This window comes from Amaranthus tricolor, chromosome 11 (assembly GCF_026212465.1).
Source record: "Amaranthus tricolor cultivar Red isolate AtriRed21 chromosome 11, ASM2621246v1, whole genome shotgun sequence".
NCBI classification, from domain to species: Eukaryota; Viridiplantae; Streptophyta; class Magnoliopsida; order Caryophyllales; family Amaranthaceae; genus Amaranthus; species Amaranthus tricolor.
This window is the reverse complement of record NC_080057.1, coordinates 20049415-20064919: the sequence shown is the minus strand read 5'-3', so window position 1 is coordinate 20064919 and position 15505 is coordinate 20049415. Positions and strand designations below refer to the sequence as shown.

Below are 15505 nucleotides of genomic sequence, written 5' to 3'. Positions count from 1 at the left end.
GAGCTAAATTTTCCTGCAAAATACTGTCATCCATAATATGGACGACAGCCGATTAAATCGGTCAGCGATAAAGCCGAGTACAATTTTCTCAACAAGCTTATGATGTGATAGTTAAATCATGCTTACAGAATAATCATCAAGCACAGTATAGAAGGTTATTACTCATTATTGACCTTTACTAAGTCATTAAGTTACATTCTCAATACTTGCAGAAGTTCATTACTGCTACTAAATACTTGGTAACCTTAATGCTTATTTAATCAAGTTCAATTAAGCCTCATAGCTTTACCATCATAGCACATCACAAGATCACAACAATAATGACAACTGATATATGTAAGGGTCTGGTTAGGTGAGGACCGTAGTTCTAAACCCTAACTGTGGTGGGAGTCGTCACTCCTCTCAATACTGTTATGCTCGAGACTTCACAGGATGGGTTTTTCTCGGACCCCCTGTCTGACACCGCATTTTACGTGCCGGCTAACACGGACGCCGGGATTTTACATGCCGGTCCATGGTTCGACGTTACCTTACTATCAGAGTCATACAATCAATATCATGCAATATCAAACAAGACTCTAAACCGAAATAGTTTACATTCTTATAAGTCAAACTTCCACTAGTCAAATTTTTGACAATTCTACCCTTTTAGTAGAAACAAATTACTAGTATCTAATAAATTAATATTTAATTAAATAACAAATTTTCGTAGCTATACTAAGATTCCTGAGGCTAAACTAAGTCATTATTGTGTCATAAATAATCATAACAGTCAAGGGTAATATTTCTAAGTACTTAATAACATATTTTATCAAATAACCAGTAAAATAGTAAAACGGATCTATCATCACTATAAAAATAACATAATCCGACAAATTATTAAGGGTCCAAAATCTATATGAAATGAGTTTTCAAGAAAAACAATGCTAAGCATTTTAACAAATTTGTTTGACTATTTTACCGATAAACCGATTAATAATTCTTTATAATTACTTGAGTCCAACAAAAAAATATCAAAACATCAAGATGATATGAAATCATTTTAAACACATAAGTTTATTTAACTAGTAAAATTCGTATATATCTATATTATCATATTAATCAAAAATTTCCATATATATGACTTTTTTTTTGAGTGTCCCAAAAGTATTATTGTTTTGACGAAAATATCACTAAACTGGATATAACTTTAATATTACCATATAAAGTTTAAATGACTAAAATAAAATCATGTTGATCATGCTTTTATATTATCGAGTAACCATAAATAAATATCACATAACGAGAGAGTTAAGAAAATGTGTACCATTTTCCTCCGAAGGTGGTGCTAAACCAAGTAAGAGAATAATAATAGAAAAATAAGAACTTAAGGAAATAAGTTCCAAAAGAAAGTCTTCAAGGTTCCAAGCTTCAAAGAAGTAGATCTTCAATTACCCAAAAGAAAAAGATATCCAAGCTCCAAAAGATAATACTTGACTTTTTAAAAGTTGATGATTATCGGCTTAAGAAGTGATAAGATCAAGCTCCATCTTCATTTGATTCTTCAACAAATAAAAAGGGTATAAAGTTAGTAAGATGTTAATGAAGTGAAGATATAAGAAAGAATGGTAGAAAGATTTGATGATGGGGGTGTAAGTGATCTCATGGCTAAAGAGGGGTATTTATAATGAGTTTTGGGCAACTTTTTAGTTCATAAGATTGTATGAAAAAGAAGGTTAACTTGTGTAAGTGATTTAGAGTGTGTAAGTGAATGTGTAAGAGTTGGAGTGTGTAAGTGGATGTGTAAGAATTTGGAGTGCAGAAGAAGGTTAACTTGTGTAAGGAAATGGTGATAGCTTGTGTAAGTGATGAACATTATGGATTGATGTAGAAAGGATTTTGATTCATCAAATTTTTGTTCTAGTTTATGCTAGTGAAATGTTTTAGATTAATGGGAAAGTATGATTAAGGTTTGATTATGAAAATATGAAAGTTTACTTAGAAAATTTTAGTTAAAACTATACTTAAAGTTAATAAAAAAAATATAGTTAATTTTTAGGTATAAAATAATTAAATCAAAGTTTTAAAGTTAAAATGATAAGTAGTAAAGTTAGTTTAAGGAAACGAAATTGAAACGTAACGTTTTAATAAAACCGTAAATATAATATTAAAATTTTACTTTTTGTAGTATAAAATAATAAAATAATATTTTAGTGCTTATAAAGAAATTTAAGAATATAAATATATTTTTAAGTTTAATATTTGGAAGAAATTACAAAAATCGGAATAAGGTTTAGGAATTAAAGGTGATTTGAATTAGATAACCAAAGGATTAGGAATTCGAAAAGAAATTTCGGAATAATTAATCAGAAGATTAAGATTAAGAAATTTGAGCCTGTTACAACAAGATACCACGAAACACGACTTGGCTAAGGCATGGTAGGTCAGCTGGTCTGAACATTTTTGAAATTCTGTTTTGTTCTATTCTGGCACTCCTGACGACTGGCTGACCTTCTCAGTTGATTTCAGTGGGTTGTCCATGATGTATAGCAACGTTCTTGGGCCAAGGCATGAAGGTCCATGTACCAAGATTCCATTTTCATCTTCCATGGCCTCTGAGTCTCTCCTGGTTGGTCTAGGCAAGGTCTGCAAGGTAGGCTGCTTGACAGTTGTCGTCTGATCCTGCTGTGTGGTTGCTTTGAGTTCTAAGTTCTCTTCTTTTGTTGCTGGATTAGTGTTCATGCTTGAATTTGATTCTAAAACTTGCTCTTCATCCATATTGCTTATGCGAGTCATCATTGAACCATCCCAATATGGTTCATTGCTCTATATATAGGAGGCCGTTTACCAACCTGAAAATCAAGAAACAGGTTCTTGAAGTTTGTTTCTGTGCATTGTTGGGAAATCATTCAACGCATCATTGTTCAAGCCTTGGTTATCACACGTAGACAAATTAAGGTATTCAAGAACACCCTTAATTTGGGTGCACTCTCAAATTTTCCCTAAAATATTCATACCTCAATCATAAACTCACACAGTTCAATCAATTATCCACAAAAGCCCTAAATTAAACAATTTTCACAATCAATCAACCAACCTCACACTGACGAGCATTACTGTGATTAAGCCATTGAAGAAGACAATCCTGATGAACAAACTTAATACTACCGCTACAAGCACACGGATATCTCAACGGATTATCAGCCTCACCAGGGTTTCGACAAATCCTACAAACATCCTCATCTTCATCATCATCATCGATCACATTCCTCGCAACTGATGATGATGATGCCGCCAGAACCGAAAACTCAGAGCTATCCCCGGATGATTCTCTCTCTTCATCTTGATCTTCGATTTTAACTTCGCTTGAATCAATCATTTCGTTCGAAGACGCATCATTTGAGGTTGAATTTAAGGATTGGATCTGAGAATCGAACGATGACGTAGGTGATGCCGACGAAATCTCCATTAAGGATTTTAAGGATTTTTGATGAATTTTAAGGGATCTAGATCAATGTAGACGAATACAAAGTTTCTTGAATGGAGAAGAAGAAAGATGGAGGATCAATTTTTTGAAGAAATACGTTGTGTTTGGGAAGTCAAGCCTAACAATGGCGCCTTTTGAATGCGTAAGGGTATACTGGTAATTTACCACAAATGGCACACTGACGGCAGTTGTCATTAATGGTATTCTGTGCTAACGGACGTAAACTCAATGGTATATGGTGAATTAAAACATTTCGTGTGGTATATGGTGAATTTCGAAGAAACTCAGTGGTATATCATGAAATATCCGATATTAACTTGAATTAAATTTAGATATAATTTAGATTTTTATGCTGTGTAATACGAGTTATTATGTTTTTTTTATAAAATTGTTTTAATATCAACAACACAAAATAAACGAGATAGCCTTGAGTAGGATCGCACGATTCTACCAATTTTAAGATTCTACCCACCATCCTAAAATATTATCTTAAAAGAATATCAAATGAAACCGCCTGAAGTAAAAAATAAGAACATCAAATTGGAACGAAATGGGTAATTTATAGCTAGGAAAACAATAGTTAAGCACATTGGCATAGTTTTGTATATTGTATACATAGACATAAATAGAGGACATTTTGTACCTAATTTGTGCACTACTATATTATGCAATCTTACATAGTAGTAATAGGGTCCATTTATTCATACATATAACAGGTTGAAAATAGAAAATATAATTACAAATAAGTTAATAGAGATTGTTTTCGGTAAGACGATTTCAAAACAAGAGTCTACAAATTAATTATGTAGTATATTAATTAGGTTATTTAGCCTATGTATAAAGAGCGTCTCACGAAGAGACCGTATCACATGCAATAATTTGTGATTACAAATATAAATTATCAATCAGACGAGTTTGAATGTAGGTTGCCTTGAGCAGGCTCCTTTCCTTTCCTTAAACCTTTTCTTCCATTCTTGTGGGCAGGAATTTCACTTGCATTATCTTCTATTTCCATATGAACACCAGGATCATTGCTGGTGTAAGAAGCATCGAGCATGATCGAATTGTTAACAGCTTGAAAATTGCTATTCACATAGGCATCCGAACTACCTCCCGAATGATAATGGTCAGCAGAAAATTTCTCGTGGTAACCCTGTACTTTTGGACGATGATCTAACACGTCACGCTTCATGGTAGCACCCGTATTGGTGCCTGCGAGCGTGATGATACTAGCACCAAGTTCGCCATCTTCTCTTGAGCTTGAGCCAGGCACACTCCGGCTCATGATTAGTTAGGCGAGAAGTGAGTGTAGAGATCAGGTCTCTAACCTCACGGTTCATCTGCTTCAACAGACGACATTATTGCAGTTGGATTAAATAAAATTGCTAAGGAAAACCTGTCGCTACTTTTCTTTCTTTTCGGATCTCAACTTGCGAGAAATACTAAATTGATGACTATAATTATGATAATAACTGTTCAAAGGAAAACCTATGTTGTGAAACAAAATTTTCTAATGGAGTATGTATGGTTGAATGAATGATGTGATGAAAACTAAGGTTTAACATCTACTATTTAACGAGGGGAATAAAGAAAATGTAATGCCTTAAATGCCAATGTAAGTATATTTTTTTATGAAAAGTCTTGTTAAATGGGAAAAGGATTGCTTGACTCTTGGTTCATTATAAATACTCGTATTATATATATGGGTTTTTTTTATAGGGTAGGTTAATTTAGAAATTGAATGATTAGGTAAGAATTAAATTTAAGAGCTTTCTTGAAAATAGGTAATTATTTTTTAACTAAAACAACACTCAATTCTCTTACAGAAGGTGATAAAGGACATAGTACTTAAACATAAGATTATACTATATTTATGTATGTCATTAGTCGCAAGGGTGAATCCAGGGTCCTACTATAGGGAGTGTGGATCATTTATCAAATATGTATATTGAACCACTTGAGGGTGATTATTGTGTGTTGAGTGTTGCACAAGTAAATTTTTATAGGGTTTTTAGTCAAATGACCGGGATCAAAACCTAGGTAGTTCCAAACTTTAGTCTCCCATGGTTAGGTGTTGCAAATTTCTCCAAAAGTTATTACTTCATCCGTCCCAATATTATATTCAACTTTCATTTTACATCGATTCTTTTTGGCATGCAACTTGTGGGTCCTTAATACTCTCTTAGTTTTACGATATTAGTTAGGAAAATGATATATATAATCCTAAAGGCTGTATATGAAAAAGAATCTTGTATTTAATTTATGTAATTTAACATTATTTTGCTTTGAAAACACAAATATTTAATTATATTTAATTATTTTTAACACTTATTCATTCTTGGGAATTTAAAACCATTATATAAAATATTAATTGTTTTTTTCTTTTCCAGATTAAATTATTTTAAAAATTTAAAATTATTAATGATAAAGAGAATTTATTAATTTTTATGTACGGTATTGTAAATACCATTACCCATAGATAATGTTTTGAAATTTGAAAGTACTAAAATTTATTATTGATTGGAAAATTGTTTTTTGCTCTGGATACGGACGTAGTGATGGTACCCGCCGGCGAGGGATCAAGTGTTGCAGGCCCTTCTTCTAAGATACCCAAACGTTTCGAGATCAAAAAGTGGAACGCTGTTGCTCTTTGGGCTTGGGGTACTCTTCCTTTACCCTTATTCTTTCAATTAATTCTTCCTTTTATTCGATTTAATCGGTCTGTTTTTGCAGATATTGTCGTCGATAATTGTGCAATTTGTCGTAATCATATTATGGATCTTTGTAAGGAATGTTTATTTATTTTTTTTTGGAAAGATTTTTAAAGAATTAGGGTTTCTTGTGTGGAAATAAATCTAATTCTTGGTGGGTGTTGTTTGATGATGGATTTCAGGTATTGAATGTCAAGCTAATCAAGCTAGTGCTACAAGTGAAGATTGCACTGTTGCTTGGGGTATGTTTCCCTGTTACATATATTTAATTGCAGATTTTCTTTATGCTTTAGTCATTTTAGTGTAGGTCGAGTATTGCAATTTTGCATCTATTTTGCCAAATCTTATTGTTTTCATTGCTAAATTGCTACTATCGGTGCTCTTAACCAAATTATATACTTAGTAAATTGTTTTGATGTTCCAATTTATCATTGTATGATTTCTGTTCGTGTTCTATGTTTTCAACTAGACTGGTATTGGTGTAAGGAATTTTCATAGCTGAATTGGCTCTGTTCAACTGATTGGAATACTCAAAAGACTTTTTAACTGTGCCACCATCTTGAGTGATCTTTTATGCTGTTTCTATCTATTCCGAGGGTTACATTACAATTGTTACATATGTATGAGTTACGGCATACAAAAGACTCATTATTGTTAGGAAGTTTGTAACCTTCAATTAAAAAGCTGGCCTCCCCATATTTAAATCGAAGTGTTTCAAACTTAATTGTAATCTGCAATGTTATGCTAAATGTATTGCCACCAATTTTCGTGATCTTTTATGATGCTTCCATCTAATCCAAGGGTTACAGTACAAGCCGCTACTTATGTATGAGTTAGACATACGAGAGACTCTATCTTTAGGGATTTTGTAACTCTATAATCGAAAAGGCAAAGTTTGGTGATAAGTATGACTTATCTCAACCGGTTGCCTTTTCTTGGAATGTTATTGAAAACGATGGCCTATTCAAACTTAAATCAAAGTGTTTAGTATGTAATCCTAATCTGCCATGCTGTGCCAAATGGATTGTAGTGCTTACAGCTTCTCTCTCATAGTCTCGTTGTATGGAAGTACTTCATTTGTTCATATAGTTTTGCCTTTAGGTGTTTTTATGGAGACTGCAGCTTTAAGTTGTCTTGATTCAGCTTAATTGTTGCTTCAAATTGAGTATCACTTCCTTCTAATCCAATCAAGGGTTTTGTTGAGTTAGAGCATATTAGAGACTTACTATCTGTAATTTTCTGTTACGTAGACATTAGTACATCTTGACTATGTTATAGAATTTGACAGTTGATGAAGAAGGTATTAGCGTTGGTTAAGTTGTGCATTATATCTTCTTGTTCAAGCCATGTGGTGTGTGTGATGTTGAAAATAACGGGCTCGCTTATAGGACATTACTGCTAGGAGGGAAATGATTTTATTACTCCCGATTATTGTATAAATAATTTGCAAATTACAACCTTAAAGAATTAGACTTTTGCGAATTATAGCCTTAATTTTTATTCTTTTGTGAATTACAGCACCAAAGTATCAGAGTGTATAACGTTCAGGCCAAATCACAAAATTCCGACCACTTAACCTAAAGTCCGACCACCAAATTCATTGGAATTCTGTGATTTGGCTTGGATGCTATTGACTTTGATACTTTGGATGTTGTAATTCGCAAAAAATAATTATTAAGGCTGTAATTCGCTAAAGTGTTAAAATTTAAGGCTGTAATTCGTAATTTATTCAGTTTTATATTGACACTCCTATGTTTCTTTTTTTTTATCGTAGTAAGTGTGAGTTAAATTGCTAGTGTGAAAATGTTTGGATGATATGATTTATTGTTTATGATAATTCTCATTAGAGTGATTAGTTGATAGTGTCAATGCATGTTGTTCCAGTATTGAAAAAACTGTTAATGAATTACGATTGGTATTGTCATGATTTGTATATAGATTAAAGTTTGACATTCTTTCTATTTTATATAATCAAAAGTTTTGGTTTAGCTTTTAAGTAGATTAACTCCTCCAAGTTGATTGAAATCGGACTAACCATTTGTACGACCTTTTACAATGATGAGATCACCTAAAATTGTGCATCAAAAACGTCAATTCACATATAGTTTGCTTAGATTTGGAGTTTGCAAGAATAGATTAATTGAGTGTGTAAGTTTGCCTTTCTAATTGATTGATTATAGAGCTTTGTTGGATGCTAAATATATTAGCCGTTATATACTATGCTAACCTCTCACAAATAATAATTTAGGATATAATGCAATTTTATGGAAAGACTTTGAATATATTCCCTCCATCCCCAAGAGTTTGCCTTGAATACGATTTTCTGCTGCACCTTTGCTTTTGCTCTTTTACTACTGGATGTTACCCTTCAAATTTTATGTCTCCTTCCTCCTGTCTAATCCCCCTGAAGTACCCTTGAATTTTAAAAAGTAGTCTTTTACTGCGCTCCTTGGGGCAAACTCATGGGACAATGGAATAATGGTGGTAAGGAATATATTTGAAAATTTTCATCACTATTTTAAGAACAACCAATCTTGTATGAGACCGTCTCACGGTGAGACGACTTCAAAACAAAAAGCCCATAAGCTAAAAGTTTCTATTATTGGGCTTATTTAACTAAAGTATGAGGCATCACTCATGGTGAGAAGGCCTCATACAAGAATTTGTGTTTTAAGAAACATGATAATATATTTTAACATTTCTAAAATAGTACTATATGTTAGTTGCTAGTATTTCAAAAGTATATTAGCTTGTACTCCTTTTCTTTGAATTTGCTGCATTATAAAAATTGAAGTGAGACCTTTGTGTATGTAGTATAGCATCCAAAGTAACAAAACGAGTAATGCTTTTTTGGTTGCATGTGGTATCAAGTACATCAACAAAATCCGCTTGTCTAATTCTTTGGTATTGGGTTGAATAGGTGTTTGCAATCATGCCTTCCATTTCCATTGCATCTGCCGTTGGTTGTTAACTCGACTAGTCTGTCCATTAGGTTTGTGATGTCCCGTAGTCCTTCAACTTTTGTTCATTCCCTTCTGTTTCCTATCGAGCTCCGAAATACTTCATTGCGTAATACGTTATTTCTTTTGTTCAGATAATAGCGAGTGGGAGTTTCAGAAATATGGTCATTAGAATCGATTATGGTGGTGTATCGACTGTTCTTCAACACAGTCGAGGATGGTTGATGGAGATTTTGTAAAATTCATTTCGAGTTTCTGTCATTTATGGCATTAAATTTTTTGATGGGCTTATTTTTTCGGGCAATGGCTAATACCTATGCGAAAAGTTTTCGGTAAGATCTGTATTCTGCTTGACCGTAAATCCGAATGTCGACCATCGCCCAGTTCGCTTTAGAATGCTATTGCATTCCATTCATTTCAAGGGATCAGGTTCAACGAAAATGTCGATAATCGAATGCTTGTATAAGGATCATGGATGGTTGGCAACAAAAAAAGACGAATTTTCTTCCCTTTCCAACATCGTTCGCATCTGTTATGGCCTTTTAACAACTTGCTACTCATTGTAAATATCTAGTTTTGGTTTCATATTTTGGATTCAGAATCAGTTAGGAAAAATCAGTTCATCATCATCATTGTATCCAGTGTATCCGCTCATAGAACAGTAAAAATCAGTTATAATCTGTAAAAATTAGATCAAAAAAAATCAGTTTAATCAGTAAAAATCAATTAAATTTGTAAAAATCAGTTGAACTAAAAGGTCCATCATTTTTTTATTGTATGTTTTGCTAATCCAATAGAGTATGCTTGGTTGGGTGTAAATATTTAAAAGGGAAAATAAAGACAAACTAATGAATTAAGAGCAAATTCTAGGATTGGGTGTAAATGTTTTGTTAATCTTAGGATAAATATTTACCCCACAAAATTAAGAGTTTCCATCATTTGTTATTATTTTGCAATTATTCTTCTACCTCTATAACTCACTAATTTCTCATTTATCAACTTGATTTTCTTGCATTAATTTTTTTTTACTCTTTTAAATATTTACACAAAATCCAAGCATGTGCTAAATATTGTTTTTCTCCCTTCGCCATGTCATTCTTCACCACCTACTCTTTTTATAGCTTGCAATTTGCACCATTTCAATTTTTACTTAATCTTACCGATTTTCAATTATTTCTTTTGACAATGGTTTTACTATCTTTCTTATAATTTTATTTAAAAAATTATTTTCTTTTTATCAACTTGATTTTTTATCTTATTTTTTGATCCATCTTCATTTTCATTAATTTTCAAAAAAAATAATGAGTTACCATTGAGGGCAGAGGGAGTGATAGTTGTTATGATGCTGATCATGGAGTAAGATACCCCTTGATACTATCGTAAGAGTTAAATAGATAATAAAAGTGGAGTTTTACAAAGTAGTGATAAAAAATTGATGTTATTAACTCGTTTGGTATTCAGATTATGTTTAAATGTAATTAATATCAAGAAATAAATGTTATTTTATTTCACCCATTTCCAAAATAAAATGGGATTACGGTGAAATCATTATTATTATGTTTATTTAATGTATATTCTTAAAATGATCACTTAAAATTTTAAAGTCTTTGAGTGATCAAAATGTTAATGTGATCTTACAATCTCAAAATAATCAATTAAAAAAAATAAGTTAATTCTATAGGCTCATTAAAACTATCTCATTTAAAAACATTTTTTTTTTTTTTTGCTGGGTGTTTGTTCCTAACTAACTATTAGGTCGGTTGAATATTTCATTAAAGTATACTTATTGATTTATAAACTTCAACATTTCCAAATTCTTCTACACAATTTTATTGTAAAGGTTACGTTTGAGAATGGAAAATTGCAAATATGATTTGAAATTAAATATTTAAAATAGATTTATGAGGGTTCTTATTAAATTTTTATCAATGTATAAAAAATATATTTATTTATTATAATTTTTGTAAAATGTCTTTATAGATATTAAGATGTGAATTATACTTTAAAATTAGGCAAAATTAAAATATAACTAACAAAGTGAAAAAAAAAATTATATTTCAACTACAATTTTCGTTGTAGCTAAGATTTATAGTTTTTCGATTTTAAATTATAATAAGTTATAGTAAAATCAGGACTTCATGTGCATATAATATTTGATGTTTACTATTTGGAGTCAATTTCAAAACATAAACACTATACAATTTTTTGTTTTGAAAAATAAGGATTCCTCCCATCACCTGAGACACAACGTTGACTAGCTTATTTTCATAACTGCGCCTCTTCTGAGAGACCGATTTTATAAGAGACAGCTCTCCAGACCCATGCTCAATAATTAAAAAAAGAAAAAAAATCTAAAAACTGACGCGCACGGTTGAGTCTATTTGGAGTTGGTGTTATAACTTATTGAAATTGGTGTTATAACCTATTAAAGTTGGTATTTAGAGTTGGTGTTATAACCAATTAAAGTTGATATTATAACCTATTTGGATATACCAACTTTAATTGGCTATAATAACAACTCTAACAGGTTATAATACTAACTTTAATAGGATATAACACCAACGCCAAATAAGATTATAAAGCGCACATTTTTTTAAGTTTTTTTCTAAGTAATGATGGGCCGACCCATTTGAGACGCGTCTCTTATAAAGACGGTCTCAAGTAAGAATTTGTGTTTTGATAATTTTTCATGAAGTCATGATTTAATATCATATTAAGAATCTTTGTATAAAATATTGTTCTATATTTTATTTTATAAAAATTTTAAAATATTTTTTCTTAGTTTACATTAAAATAGATTTACAAAATAAGGAAGTCGGTATTTCTATGAATTATATAAAGACTAAAATGACCAGAAAGTGTATACGTCCAAATGTAAATGGAGATAAAGACATTGTTTTATTTATTCATATTTATTTATATATAATAAATTTTAATTCAAGTGGAAGATGTTCAATTTAGCAAAAATTAAATCGCATAACAATATTCAAATTTCAAGCGATATTATCAATCATCAATATCTTCATTTGAGTTATTAGAATACTAGTTAGATACCCGTGCAATGCACGGTTTTATAAAATCTAAAATTTATGAAAATTTGTGCGCAAATGTATTCTATGATTATTTATGACTTGTAAATTGAATTTATGAAGTTTAATGACCATTGTTAAAAATATCCTTTAAAATATTGGATAAATCGAATTGTCATTTGAAAGCTTTTAAAAATTAAAAGATGATAAATATTTTGAACGATCTTATTAACTAACAACTTTTTTTTTGATATAATAGAACAGTTTTCTAATAATTGGGTATAATGTAAATATTTGTGCAAGTAAATAAATTAAACATGTGAGAAAAATCACATATACCTAATATTGTCTGTAATAATTAAATATTTGATTTACAAAATGTTTTTGGTTTACGAAGATATCTCACAAAACTAATATATTAAAATTTCTTTTTTATTTTAATAATTACTTATTAATAATTAATATTGACAAAAAGTCACCCATAATTATTTTGACTGATTTGGTGCCACTATTAGGCTATCACTAAATGTTGGGTAAAAAAGAAAAATTTCTTTTAAAGCTAAAGGTTGAATGCATGACCAACTATTATAATAATCCTTCTTAGTTTATTTTAAAGCTAAGAAATTTACAAATTATGAAATAATTGAGTATACCTAATATTTGTGTAAGTAAATAAATTAAGCATATGAGAAAAACCATATATATATATATATATATATATATATATATATATATATATATATATATATATATATATATATATATATATATATATATATATATATATATATATATATATATATATATATATATATATATAATATTACCGATAACAATCAAATATTTGATTTACAAAATCTTTTTGAGTTATGGCCTTACAGGAAATATCTTACAAAACTAATACATCAAATTTTTTATTTAATAATTATTTATTAATAAATAATATTGACAAAAAGCCACACAATTTTATTTTGATTGATTTGGTGCCTCTATTAGGCTTGAGTAATACTAATATAATAATTTTAAAGTTAAAAATTTATAATTTTACTTTTATAGACCTGTCATATAGTATTGCTTTTAGATTGGAGTAATACTAATATAGTTATTTAAAAAAGTGATCAAAACCGACTAAATTAATATTGGTTATTATTTTTATTGTAATTAATGTATATTTGTATATTAGCCACTTACTCGATAAAGTTATTTATCAACCTCATTTAGGAAACATTTTAGTATATAGAATGATGACTAATAATATACAATATAAATAAAGTGGCTTGCTCAATTTAGAGGTAGAAAATGTCACAGTGATTTTTATTAATATATAAAGATAAATTTTAAATAGAAAATTTATTTTCAATTTTACTAAAATCACATCTAATATTCCAATGCATATAAATAGAAGAAAATTTATTTTCAATGTTACTAAAATCACATATAATATTCCAACACATATAAAGATATAAATCTCCTTAGTCTTAAATAGAAAAAATTAATAATCAAACTTATTGCAATAACATGCATTAATGTATAGTAATCTTGTTGTGAAAGCTACAATAAAATTATAAGAAAATGTATGTGAGAAGCTAATTTGAGGGGGAAATTTTATTACCACGTTTAATCAAATAATAGAAAATCTCAAGAAATATTTATGTTTTGTCTCATGAAATTTACTTCACTCTGCTTTTTAGTTCACCCTACTAAATTTTTTAATGTTTTGGTAATGAATATCATTCTTTCTTTGATTCTCATAATTTATACATTCAATTTAATTTTCACAACTTCTCAAATTGAAACGATCCCAATAAGAATATTTTTATTGGATAGACCTAATTTATATTTACCGTCTTAAATTAATTACTTATAATCTTAAAGTGTTCAGTTATAGTTTTAAAGTAATCACTTTTCATAATTTAAGAGAATAATCACTTATAACTTTAAAGTGATCATTTAAAAAACTAAGCTAACTATATAAACTCGTCTTTTAATGAAACGACCTTATATAAAACTTATTATTTAATTTTTATCTCATCTACATATTTACCCTACTATATATTTTTCTTGGTTTCACAACTAAATATTATGCATCAAGTTTGATAGAACAAAGAACATTTTGCAAACTTGACATTTTAAATTAAATTAAGAAAATTATAATATTCATTGTCCTTTATAAATGGGTAGAAGTGAGAAAAAATTAATTGTACTTGTGGGTCCTACAAATGAAAGAATCCCTCACCCTTGCATTACATTTGTGACTAATTGAGTCAACCATATTCCATGCCATGCCATGCCAATATTTTGCCCTATATAACCCCCAAAACTCCCTCAAATAATTATATATCTCTCAATATGGCTTCATTTTACTCTGATGCCTTCCTATACAAACAACCCCTTACCACCCACTCAACCACCATCTCTTGGCCGAACCGCCCAAAAATTCGGTTACGAAGGCGAGGCCGGAGACTCCCATCAGTCCACCTTGGTGGGAGGAAACCGCGGCGAGGTTTCTTCCTAACTCGAATATTCCGGCGTATACGCCTAAGATGTAGGCTAAAACTACACTATACTTTTGTGTTAAGGAAGCTTAAGATGTATTATAGATCATTAATCAAGGATTTAATTGAAGCTAATGCTTCTATTGAGTCTTATCAACAAAGAGTCTTAATGGAAACCTCTTTTGCTGTTCCTGTTGTTGGAGCTCCTTTGTGTAGCTACCCCACCCAAGTTGGTGCTATGGGACATCCTAGATCCATCATCATGTAATAAAAAAATTATATTTCTTTTTTTTTTCTTTCTTTTTTCTCTTTAAATATACTTTCTCTGTCCCTTTGAATTTGTACTATAAAACTTAAATATGTAAAAACTTTTAAAGTTTTATGGTGTAAATTCAAAAGTACAGACGAAGTAATCCTTTGTAAGTATTAATATTTGTAAAAATAATTATTTTCCTATGTTGTATTAATTCTCTATGCTAAGGGTTTTTGTATAAGTATTTTAATTTTTTTATCCCTTCTATTTTGTTCAAATACACGTTAAATTTGTTTTTAAAGACTATTTATCAATTACTCTTAAGTTGTATTTTATTTTCAATTTATAATTTAAAATGTAATCAAATGAGATTTTATTTGATTAGTCTTAATGCAAATTTAATAATATTAACATTTTATAATTTAAGAATTTGAAATATATTAATATATGGTTAAAATAAGGCATTGATAAATGTGAAAAATGAAATGAAATATTTGATTAGAATATAGGGGTGTATGTATGAAATTGCTTTTAATACGCCATTATTTGATCTAAATAAATAGAACTTTTTCCAAATTGCAACAAATTTAA

The 15505-nt window shown here is 29.8% G+C and overlaps 3 protein-coding genes across 6 annotated transcripts; 2 read left to right on the top strand and 1 right to left on the bottom strand.

Annotated features, from left to right (window-relative positions):
• Positions 1-4367: 4367 nt before the first annotated feature.
• LOC130826645 (uncharacterized) lies at positions 4368-4751 on the bottom strand. Its single transcript, XM_057692214.1, has one exon. The coding sequence runs from the start codon at positions 4749-4751 to the stop codon at positions 4368-4370; it is 384 nt and encodes a 127-aa protein (XP_057548197.1).
• A 1204-nt stretch (positions 4752-5955) lies between these two features.
• Positions 5956-10260, top strand: LOC130827373 (RING-box protein 1a-like). 4 transcript variants are annotated; one of them, XM_057693073.1, is made up of 5 exons: positions 5970-6127; positions 6200-6250; positions 6360-6419; positions 9098-9169; positions 9272-10251. In XM_057693073.1, the coding sequence occupies exons 1-5, from the start codon at positions 6025-6027 to the stop codon at positions 9307-9309; spliced, it is 324 nt and encodes a 107-aa protein (XP_057549056.1). In that variant the 5' UTR covers positions 5970-6024; the 3' UTR covers positions 9310-10251. The 4 variants fall into 4 exon arrangements, with proteins under 4 accessions (XP_057549058.1, XP_057549057.1, XP_057549059.1 ...); XM_057693075.1 differs by lacking the exon at positions 9272-10251 and having other exon boundaries at positions 5956-6127; positions 6200-6256; positions 6361-6419; XM_057693074.1 differs by lacking the exon at positions 9098-9169 and having other exon boundaries at positions 5960-6127; positions 6200-6256; positions 6361-6419; positions 9272-10260.
• Positions 10261-14491: 4231 nt separating this feature from the next.
• LOC130827210 (uncharacterized) lies at positions 14492-15191 on the top strand. Its single transcript, XM_057692863.1, has one exon. It carries the CDS (start codon positions 14516-14518, stop codon positions 14927-14929), a length of 414 nt encoding a protein of 137 aa, XP_057548846.1. The 5' UTR covers positions 14492-14515; the 3' UTR covers positions 14930-15191.
• The last annotated feature ends 314 nt before the right edge of the window (positions 15192-15505 follow it).

Bases quoted from the DNA above. Each gene is read 5' to 3' on its own strand.
- LOC130826645 (XM_057692214.1), bottom strand. From the start codon at position 4,751: ATGAGCCGGAGTGTGCCTGGCTCAAGCTCAAGAGAAGATGGCGAACTT.
- LOC130827373 (XM_057693074.1), top strand. From the start codon at position 6,025: ATGGTACCCGCCGGCGAGGGATCAAGTGTTGCAGGCCCTTCTTCTAAG. The intron at 6,128-6,199 runs GTACTCTTCCTT...CTGTTTTTGCAG, and splicing joins TGTTGCTCTTTGGGCTTGGG to ATATTGTCGTCGATAATTGT. The intron at 6,420-9,271 runs GTATGTTTCCCT...TCTTTTGTTCAG, and splicing joins AGATTGCACTGTTGCTTGGG to ATAATAGCGAGTGGGAGTTT.
- LOC130827210 (XM_057692863.1), top strand. From the start codon at position 14,516: ATGGCTTCATTTTACTCTGATGCCTTCCTATACAAACAACCCCTTACC.